This window comes from Vipera ursinii (genome assembly GCF_947247035.1).
Source record: "Vipera ursinii genome assembly, chromosome: 3".
In the NCBI taxonomy this organism is placed as follows: Eukaryota; Metazoa; Chordata; class Lepidosauria; order Squamata; family Viperidae; genus Vipera; species Vipera ursinii.
The window spans coordinates 126616799-126628009 of NC_139516.1; the positions used below are offsets into that span (position 1 = coordinate 126616799).

Below are 11211 nucleotides of genomic sequence, written 5' to 3' on the forward strand. Positions count from 1 at the left end.
TCTGTCCTTCCCTCTCCGCGTTAGAGCAGTACCTACGGAGGCAGCCCTGCGGCCCGGCTTTCTCTTGCAGAAGGCAGACTGAAACGGAGCAAGGAATGCGAATCGCCCGATCTCGCGCTTCAGCGATCTCCTCTTCTCGGTTTCAGTTTCTTTTGCTAAAAGACAAAGCAGGCTGAAACGGAGCGAGGGAATCTCCCTTGCTTTGTTTCAGCCTGCTTTCTCTTGTAGCAAGTGAAGCTGAACCCGAGCAGAGGAGATCCTAGGAGCGCGAGATCGGCCGATTCGCATTCCTTGCTCCACTTCAGCCTGCCTTCTGCAAGAGAAAGCCGGGCCGCAGGGAGATTGCAGGAGCCAATTGCAATCTCCCTTGCTTTCACTTGCGGAGGTTGGGGCTGGCCTGGGCATCTCTCCCCCTCACCGGCTGGGTGTTGTTCGTCCTCCCCCCCCCCGCGTCCCACCTCACTCCCTCCTACCTCCTCCTCCTCCACTTTTTTTTTTGGAGCCGCAGGAGACTAATAAGATGCAAATAGTGCTGGGTTCCACCAGCCCAGTGCACTTGCCTCCTACTGAGCAAGTGCTCAGCCGGGCCGGCGCCAAGGTGGTGGGGGCCGGACCTTTGTAATTTCTGGGAGAGTTGTGCGGGCCGGATTCAATCATGTGGCGGGCCGTTTGTGGCCCGCGGGCCTTGTGTTTGACATGTCTGCTTTAAAATATTATTATGGTTCATGGCAGGACATTTGTGAAAGATATAGCAGTTTTAGTGGTCAGAATTGATCAGAATTCAGGCAGGCTAAGTATACTCAAAAGATTATGACACCAAAATACTAAGTTCGTAAAAGCCATACTAAGTGTTCTGAAGAGGTTTATCATACGCTTAGGATAAAAATGTTCCAGGTTGGTTGCTCAAAACAAAATGAGATTATTTTTAAGTGTCGTATTTGCTTAGTCGTCTAAGTCAGGGGTAGGCAACCTTGGCTCTTTTATGACTCGTGGACTTCAACTCCCAGAATTCCTGAGCCAGCCATGCTGAGGGAGGTTTCCAGGCTGAGCCATGCTGGCTCAGGAATTCTGGGAGTTGAAGTCCACGAGTCATAAAAGAGCCAAGGTTGCCTACCCCTGGTCTAAGTCATGAGTGGCATATTTCAAATGGTTCTAGTGTCAGTCAGGATGTTGATGATATTGTGCAAAAAAGAAAAACCCTGATCTACCTAAGAAAACTGTAGGTTTGATAGGGATGCATTTCCTGTTTTCGTAGGCTTGCTTGAAAGTGAATCCCTGGGCTCTGTGTTCCTGTGCTGCAAAATGTGTGCATCAGTCAAAGAGCCTGTTTGGTGCAGTGGTTAAGGTGCTGGGCTAGAAACTCGGAGACCGTGAGTTCTAGTCCCACCTTAGGCATGAAAGCCAGCTGGGTGATTTTGAGCCAGTCATACTCTCTCAGCCCAACCTACCTCACAGGGTTATTGTTTTGAGGAAATAGGAGGAAAGTATTAGGTATGTTTGCCATCTTGAGTTACTTGAAAAGCAATAAAGGCAGGGTTAAAAAAAACCTAAAAAATAAGATGTTTTGAGTCCTTGTTCTTTTGGAGCTTCATGTACTTGAGGCTTTTCAAGTTCATCCCACTGACAGAATGTCATGAGTAGAGCTGCTTTGAACTGAGCTCAAAACAGTCTCCCTGCTTTGTTGGGTACACCCATAAGGCAAAAACAGTGCACAAACTGTTCTATTATTTTATTCTCAGCACAACAGTTCACCTTCCTTAGGTACATTAGTAGAGAAAAACTGGACGACTTCATAAATATGGTGACAACTCTGCTTTCTTTGTAAAAGAATTTTGGAATTCATTCCCACCCCCCCACCCCAGTTCATCCCAATTTCATTTCTGTCTCAGTCTAGCCACTCTGTGCATCTGGTGAATTGAGCTGCACCTCACAAAAGCTTTTGCCTTGTAATCACATTAGCTAGGCAGAAAAAAGTGTACCAGACTCTTCTCTGCTAGGTGAATTAGATTGGAGTTTGAGGTGACCCTTTAAGTGTAGAGGAGACCTATGAGCATTGTGCAGTGTAAAAATGCATATAGATTTGCCTTTTCCTCTGCAAATGTTTTTATTTGGAGCAGTTTAGCAAGCAGGAACAGTCTTCTAACTTCCAGAGCATGTCACGTTCTGATTTTAGGAGGGGGAATCTCTGCAGGCTTTACGTCCACTTTGATTGATGTATCCTGTATGTAAGATCTCTAAAGAGTGATCGTGTGTAGCTTTTTAAGAGCATGAAATGGCTACCATGCCGGGTTTCAGTTATAATGAATTCCAGGTGTTTTCAGCAGAGGTTGTTGCCTTGAAAGTATCCATAGCTGATTGCTGCTCTGATTTACTCCATCTGGCAGGGCCAAACACTTTGACAGCCACTAGTCAGTTTCTCAGTTCTACCCACTCTAATAAACAAGACATTGGGGGGGCAGTATATTTCCTTTTTCTCTCCTTTGAATTTTTTCAAATAGTTGAAGCTGCCATTCTCAGGCTTTGGAGGAACACCTTCAGTAGCCTTAAAAATGCCTGCCCTCCCAACCACCCCAAGACCTTTGGAGCAGCAGAGTTTTCTTTAATTTCCCTGGGATGTTTGGGTTGTCTGAATCCTGTTGGGGGAACCAAGGACAGGTGGATCAGAGAAAGTGAAATAGCAGTGCAGTGGGATAGCAGGTTTCCTTTCACCATGGATAGAGTTGCTGTCCATCAGAACATTTACTTCATGTGATTCTTGAGCATTTTCCTTCTGATTCCAGTGCTCTTTGATCTCATTGGGTTTGGGAGAGTCACCATTTGGGGGAGACGGTTCACAGAAGTGCTGTCTTAATTTGCCCCCAGAAGACCTTCCATCAGCATTGTCTTCAAAGGTGCCTGAGATGGAAGTCGTCTCATTCCTAAGCTGAATTAATTGTTTTCTTCAAAGCAGGAAATTACCTCTAAGAAAAGCAAGCACTGACATTCACAAATTAGGGCTGAGTGGAGGTGTCTTCCCAAGATCTAAGTATGTGCCCCAGGCACTGATCTTTTGATTCTTCTGTCACCAGTATCAGAGAAGGAAGATGTTTGCGAATGGGACCCAGTGGGTTCCCTGAAGCAGTACACACACGGCATCTTGCACCGAGCAGATGGTAGAACCCTTTTAGCTCTATAATTTTAATTGTGTTTATTTCTGCAATCTACATGCCAATCATTTTTTTAGCACTTTTATGTGCCAACAAGTCATTTTCAACTTTTAACAGCCATGTAGATTTTCTCTACAACGATCTGTGCTTAACCTTCTAATGGGAGTCCCATCTTCACTGTAACTGGGTCCATTCGCCTTGCTGCTAATCATCCTCTTTCTTCCCACTTTTCCCAACGTTAGAGCCTTTTCTAGAGATTGCGCAGTTTGCAATAATACAAAATAAAATTGAAAGTAAATAACAACCCATCCAAAAACCAACAGAGATTTTTGAGAACAGGCACTCCTGCAGATTTTCTGAATGCCAGCAGGGTAGGTGCTGACCCAGGGGTGTCAAACTGCAGGCCAGACGTGTCACGATGAAACTGCACCTATCCCATTGCCAACAATGGGAAAAAAGTTCCGATACGTCATGTGACATCACAAGTTAGACATGTCTGGGCTGATCTGAATTGAGTGGAGCACTATTCAAAGAGTGGGCAGCCTAGAAAGCCATCCCTAGCTGGTCTTTACTGTTGGCAGACAGTTAAGGATGACTCTAAAGATAACTTCTGTGCTAGAGTTTACTGGAGGGGCAGAAACCAATGCAAGAAACAGTCCTGAAGATTACCCAGTCATGAGTTTTATATATATATTGTAAAGGTAACAATTAGCCACCTGGCAAGTGTTGCATCTCTCACATTAGCAGTGTTATTCTGTGAGTACTGCTTCAGGAAACCCATTGGGTCCAATTACTCAAGCTGCTGCATTCTGGATCCATCGTAGTTGCCAAGTAGTGTTCAAGGGCAGCCCCATGTAGAATAGTCCAGACAAGAGGTGATCAAGACGTGTGTTCTGTGAATATTTCTTGATCCAGGAATGGCCATAATTAGTGCATGAGATGGAGTTGTGTTAAGGCCTAGCCAAAGCTGCCATATGTTTCTCAAGCAGGAGTTGTGAGCTAGGCAGTACCATCAAATTACAAATAGTTTTAGTCCAGGAGAAAGTAACCCCATCCAGAAATAAATATCACCGGTCATGGTTGGCTTCCAAACCTACATCCACTCCATCTAAGGATTGAGCTTCAGATTGGTGTTTGTCATCCAGATCCTCGCAGCCTCCAGACCTTTTCTGCCTCCTATACTGCATAAGTCAGGGGTCTTCAAACTTGTCCCTTTTATGACTTGTGGACTTCCAACTCCCAGAATTCCTCAGCCAGCATACCTGGCTGAGGAATTCTGGGAGTTGAAGTCCACAAGTCATAAAAGGGACAGGTTTGAAAAACCCCTGGCATAGGTAATCACGATGTGTTAAATTGTTTAGCATGTCTTCTGCCATTGGTAGGACACATATTCAGCAATTTAATACATCCATATTACTTACGCAGTATAAGAGGAAGAGATAGTCGTGATGGCGTTCATTCCTCTGGCCCTGGCTTTTTTGCAAGCAGCGTTCAACAAGATCCTGCAGTCTAGTCCATATGCAAGCTAGGTCTCAATCCACTCTCTTCCCGGGAGCACCCATCTGTGCACACTTGCACATCAAGAAATTTCTGCACGGAACTATCCACCTTGAGGACAATGCTCAACCACACCCAACGCAGGACCTAAAAGCTTTGTGTTACATCTCACTGTTCCAACGAACACAAGGTTTTTTTTTATTTGGAAAGTGTTGTCCCTGGTAGCGAGCCAGACTGCAGAGCTGGTAGCCTTCTCAGCTAGGGAGGATCTCTGCATGTTGTTTCCAGCCTCATTTCTGACCATGCTCATGCCCACGACCATTCTGTTTCTCATAAGATTCAAGATATATATGCCGACTGTCCTTCTGCCTGCTCCCGGTTTGCTTCCCCTCAGAAGTATTGATAACGCTAACCAAAACTTGGCACAAGTCAAGTTTCCTCTTTCTGTTGCAGTATGCTTCTGTTGGCTTTATTGTGGTTGTGAATCTGCATCGTTCCCAGCTTCAAGGTCCAGTCTTTTGTTATCCTCTCATGATCCACTACACGAGCAGTATGGCCATCCTGAAAGCCTTTTTCACCAGTGTGTTCAAAGCAGTAACACACTCCTCAAGTTCTGTCTTTTCAAGACACTACAAACTTAACTTGCAAGCGTCAGCCAAAAAGCCAAAAAGATTTGCAACAACTAATACTTTTTCAGTAGCACTTCAGTAAAAAAAAAAGATTTTGTTCGTCTGATACTGCTGTGGTGTCCTAGCTAAGAATAGCTTCCAGCTACAAAAGGAAATTGTTTATTGGATTAACCTTATATTACTTTTAAAAAATGCTGAATGGGTGCTACTCTAGGATTCCTCTAAATCGGGGGTCCTCAAACTTGGCCACTTTAAGACTTGTGGGCTTTCAACTCCCAGAATTCCCCAGCCAGCATGGCTGGCTGGGGAATTCTGAGATTGAAGTCCACAAGTCTTAAAGTGGCCAAGTTTGAGGATTCCTGCTCTAAATCAAAGAACTGTAGGTTTATGTTGTAGCAAATTCAAAAACAGTTTGACCTGAACCTGATTGTTTTGAATTTGAAGTGTCTTGGTTGAACTGTGATAAAAGTGTTTCAAGCTCTGCTAATCAAAGTTAATGGGATCCTTAGCACAGCTACACCATTTCAGTCAACAGCCAAAACATGTTGTACTTGAATGGCGTTCAAAGCATTTCTTCCAAATTTATTTTTGAACTCTGCATGGTCCTAATTGGTTGTGGTGCTTTGCTTTCTCAGAAAGCAGCATAATGTGAACGAGATGGAAACGTCTTTTGTGGACAAATGAAACTAAACCCAGAGTTCTATCATTCCCTGATAAAATTTTATACACTGTAGAAAACCAAATTAATTTGCTTCAAGGAATTTGTCTTGATCCACCTACCTATTCTTGCTCTATGTCAAATGCTGGTTTTCACCAGTGGCGTAGCGTGGGGGGGGCAGGGGGGGCCGGCCGCACCGGGCGCAACATCTGGGGGGGCGCGCTCACACTCACAGCTCTCTGCCCCTGCCTGGCTCACTCTCTCTCACTGCAGTGCTGGCTGTGCGAATCCGATCCGAGCCGCCGGGTCGCCGCCCACTGTGGAGGGGGGTTGCCAGGCGTGCGGTGTGGTTAGGGGGCGCAAATTACTTGCCTTGCCCCGGGTGCTGACAACCCACGCTATGGCACTGGTTTTCACTTTGTGAGATGTACCATTGATTAGCAAACGTTTAGCAAAGGTTTTTACGGAGAGATTGGACAACCAGTTGTCTGAAATGGTATAGGGTTTCCTGCCTGAGCAGGGGGTTGGACTAGAAGACCTCCAAGGTCCCAACTCTGTTGTTCTGTTACATTATTGGCTGCCATAATGACTTTTTCTTTCATTATCAATGAAATGGTATTTCTAATTGTTATTATATCATAGGAATGAGTCAAATGTGCGAAGGATGCATACTGCTGTCAAGCTCAATGGAGTTGTGCTAAACAAGTCACAAAATGCCCAGCTGGTATTATTGAACATGCCTGGACCACCCAAGAGCAGACATGGAGATGAAAACTGTATCCTTTAGAGAGAAAAAATAACTTTAGGCAAAGTCTAAAATTTTGGGCTTCATCAATTTACAAAACAAAAATGAAAAGTCTTTGCTATAACAGATTAATATAACTATTCTTCTGGAAACTTACTGTGACATTATATAATCAAATAAAAGGTATGAAAGTGGCATTACAAGAAATAAGAAATAGGTGAACATATAAGCAGGGAAAAGAATGTGTTTAATGGCAACTTATTACAGTCATTTATAATCTTCTGAACCTTTATTTATTTATTTATTTATTTATTTATTTATTTATTTATTTATTTATTAATGGGACTTATATCCCGCCCTATCTTCCGAGGGACTCAGGGCGGCTAACAACAACAAAACTTAAAGGTCTCTGTACAGTAAATTAAAATTAAAAATTGAATTAAATTAAACTAAATTAAAGAATAGAGTTAAAATTGTAAACATAATTAAAATCCCTGTCAGTCCAGGTCAGCCAGGTGGAAAAGGGAGTGTTTTGAGGCCGCGGCGAAAGGACTGGAGATCTTGGGCCATCCGAAGCTCATGGGGGAGCTGGTTCCATAGGGCTGGTGCTCCCACAGAGAAGGCTCTTCCCCTGGGGGTCGCAAGCCGACATTGTCTGGCCGACGGTACCCTGAGGAGGCCTTCTCTGTGTGAGCATACTGGGCGATGGGAATTCGTTCCCAGCAGCAGATGGTCCTGCAAGTATCCTGGGCCTAAGCCATTTTCTTGTTTATCAAATGTTTAACATACCTTAGAATACCAGTAGTCTTTGATTTACGACCACAATTGAGACCAAAATTTCTGCTGTTGAGTGAAACATTTGTTAACTGAATTTTGCCCTATTTTGCAACCTTGCCACAGCTGTTAAGTGAATCACTGCAGTTGATAAGTTGTCAATCCGGTTAAGTGAATTTGGCTTCCCCATTGACTTTGCTTGTCAGGTCACAAAAGGGGATGATATGACATTGGGACACAGCAGCGGTCATAAATATGAACCAGTTGCTAAGCATCTGAATTTTCATCGCGTGAACATGGGGATGCTGCCAAGGTTGTAACCGAAAAATGGTCATAAGTCACATTTTTCAGTGCCGCTGTAGCTTAGAACAGTCACTAAATGGTTGTAAGTCAAGGACTACCTATACAGATATACTTTCATTTGTGAAGTATAAAGGGGATATGAATTTCTTCTCACATTTGTTTATGCGAATATAGAAAAGAAAATAATATACAGCATCAGTAGCAAGTGCTGTCTTGTTTTTCACTGTGTGAATATCTTAAATGGCACTTTGATAATTATGACTAAAATATTGGGATTTTTTTTTACTCTATCAATTACCAGGAGTATATATTTCCCTCTTGCCTTAAGTATAGTGTAACAGAGCTGCACTAATGTAATCATGTAATATTCCATGATTAGTAAACCAATGCATTTGTTTTCAAAGAGATTAAAAACAAATCTTGATTAGCATCATCACGTATATATCGGGTTTCAATACTAAATTGGGGTGGGGGGGGGGAGAGAGAGAGAGAATATGAATTGAATTGTTGACTGCCCAGAGTCATTGACTGAGATGGGCAGCTATAGTAATTGAATAGATAGGCAGGCAGCTAATAGGAGGAATGAGGGTTGGAGCGGATTGTAACCCGTTAAGCATGAGGAGTTGAGTAATATTATGTTTGCCCTGGACCTTTTGAATTGCACAAGGTGCTTTTAAATTCATCTCCACGTTCAACCAGCAAAAGTAAGTAATCTGCTCTCTTTGTATGAATCTCAGTTTCATGGCTAGATGTAGATTTGAAAGTACTGTCTGACTCTTGCTTAACAGTTCTTCTGGGTGTGCACATTATGCATCTTATGGGAAAGAATAGCATAGAGTAATAATATGAGTGCCATATAGATTACATGCATTTCTTACAACCTTGACTGATTAACACCCAGACATGGAGTTTTTGGAAGTTTTGACAGAAGGCTTGAACAGAGTGCTTTTGGTGCGAGGAGGTGGACGTGAAGTGATCACCATTTACTCCTAATAATTTTACATTAGCAAATGTTGGAGTAAACAATTTTGGGTTAGACTCACGTTTCTAGTGTGCAGAATACAACATTTACAGTTGAAAGTATTCTCTCTCCTGTTTATTACGTAGATGTTTAAAGTTTGTCTTTCCTGAAGAAATGGGGATGTATATATTTTTATATTGTTAATGTCGAAAACTGGAGACTTCTTTTTGTCCTTCACATGAAGATGGGGCACTGAGTTTGCTCATAAAATCTATACGCAGAAAACCTTTTTTTTCTTTTTTTTCTTTTTTGGATAGAGGAACACATTTTAGTATTTTTTTTAAAATAACGATGGGTTAGAAGAAATAAACAAAAAAAAGTGGGGTGGGACCTCCAGGAATTGTTTTATAAATGTCTACAATTGTCATTTCACTACTGACCTTGCTAAGTTAAAACCATTTTCCCCCATATCATTTCTCCTTAGTTCTGTGCTCGTATTTACTTATCAATTTGTGAAATGCCTAGCACTGTATTTTTATGAAAAAATAGTTTAATAAAAATAATTTAATTTAGTCACCACAACTATTTAACTATTTGAAAGTGGAACCTCTTGAGTTTTATTTATTTTATTTATTTTCCCTTAAGATGTTTCATTGAGTAGCTGATGTGGAAAGTTCATTTGCCAATAACAGGTGGAGCAAATCAAGATTGCATTCTATAGTACATATTCACTTGTTGAATAATCTCATGTTTTAGGAAAAGACAGTAAAAATCTAGTAAAATAAAATCACATGTGAAGCTCCAACAACCAGGTTTAGTTGCAGTAATTACATCAACCATTACATATATCAACTTCCTTTGGATGACTCTACTACTACATTTTCCCACTATCTTTGTTTCTGTCTTTCCAAGGACTGGGACGCATATGATTCCTAACCTTCACTTGGTATTAACGTATTCGCTATTGTAGTGAACTTTGGTTTGTTGAATATTTCTATGTCAAGACTCCACTGCAGTATGATTACCATTTTTAAAAATATTAAATGGGGATAACTTTCATATATCTACTGCACTTTAGTGAATTATTAAATGGAAATATCTGTAAGTTACATTAGCATTTCCACCAACGTAATGGTTCATGTGTTTTTATGACAGAACTAATGAGAAACTTAACAATAGCTTCATTCACTATAATTTGTTCACTGTTTCCCTAGTTTATTTTTGTGACTTAGAATTGATAGTTGCTGGCCAGTCATCAGGGATAGTCTAATTAGTTATTGATTGCCCATAATGTATTTCATGGTTATAGTTACACACTGTTCCATATAACTCCACAAACATTTAGAAAATTGTTCTTTCAAATGACCTTAATAGGCTGCTTTGAAGTACAGTACATCATTTCAGAATCATAGAGTTTGGCAAATTACTTTGGAGAGACAAAAGAATTTCAAAGTTATCTAGAATAATTGCTTGCCTGAAGTAATAGAAAAATGGTCAAAAGCATATGCTAATAGCAGAGCGTACGCTTTGTGAGAAGAAAACCCCAGATTTAATTGCCATGATCTCCAGGTAGAGAAAGAAACTTTTCCACACTCCAGTATTCCCATTAAAAAGGAAATACACTCCAATTCAGTTTTCCAATTGAAGATATTTGATTGTGATTGGACTCATTAAAATATACTCTTTTTTTCCCTCTGGATGTTTGCCATCTAGATCTTCATTATCGTTAATAATATGGTAGGGTTTTTCCCTATTGAAAAATAATATGATGTTTATTTGAAAGAAATCGAAGGAAACCCTGAGCTGCTGGGTAATATACATTTGATCCCACTTGTTCCTCATTGTAGCTTGTTGTTATTGTTCTGGCAATGGTTGAATCTTACCTGTTTTTATGTCACTTGCTACATGGAGTCTTGTCTGTGCAAGTGACTTCTATCACTACCTGACAGTTCTAGATAAGCTGTAATATTAGTGAAAGTATCATGCTGAAAGGGAAAATTAATCATACCTTTGCAGAGACGTTTTGCTTGGTCAACCAGATGATCTTCTTTTGAGGAGCTTTTAGGAATAATTCCTAAGGATATAACACTTGGCCTGCAAAGCTGATGGCATTTACTTAGCAACTTCTCAATAGTATGCTGTGTTGCCCAAATTTTTTTTTAAAAAATACTCAGAAATTATGTTACCTTTTTTTTCCTCTGGCAATTAGCTGACAGAAGAAGTAGCTTATTATAAATATGGTAGATATGGGTGGCTGATGGTGGAATCAAATGTATTTAAGCACTCCAACAGGTGAGCCATTATCGTTTTCATTTCCTGAGCTTTTTCCTTTGGGATACAGTGGGAGAGAGATTTTTCAAATAGGTTGTAACTCTTGACACCCTTCTTGGGAAGTATATCCTTGCACCTGTATATATCAATGGTGCTGAAGCAAAAATTTCAAGAATTCAGACTGAGCTGTAGCTGTATAATGAATATTTTATCTTCAAAGTATTTTC

The 11211-nt window shown here is 41.1% G+C and overlaps 1 protein-coding gene across 2 annotated transcripts in view; it reads left to right on the plus strand.

Moving 5' to 3' along the window:
- Positions 1-9525, plus strand: part of SLC12A7 (solute carrier family 12 member 7) — a 115482-nt gene extending 105957 nt beyond the window's left edge. For both annotated transcript variants that reach the window (XM_083358537.1, XM_083358538.1), the window contains 2 exons: positions 6573-6706; positions 8654-9525. In XM_083358537.1, coding sequence (XP_083214663.1) covers positions 6573-6706; positions 8654-8745 — 226 coding nt within the window. In that variant the 3' untranslated portion in view covers positions 8746-9525. The remainder of the gene's footprint in view (positions 1-6572; positions 6707-8653) is intronic.
- Positions 9526-11211: the final 1686 nt, after the last annotated feature.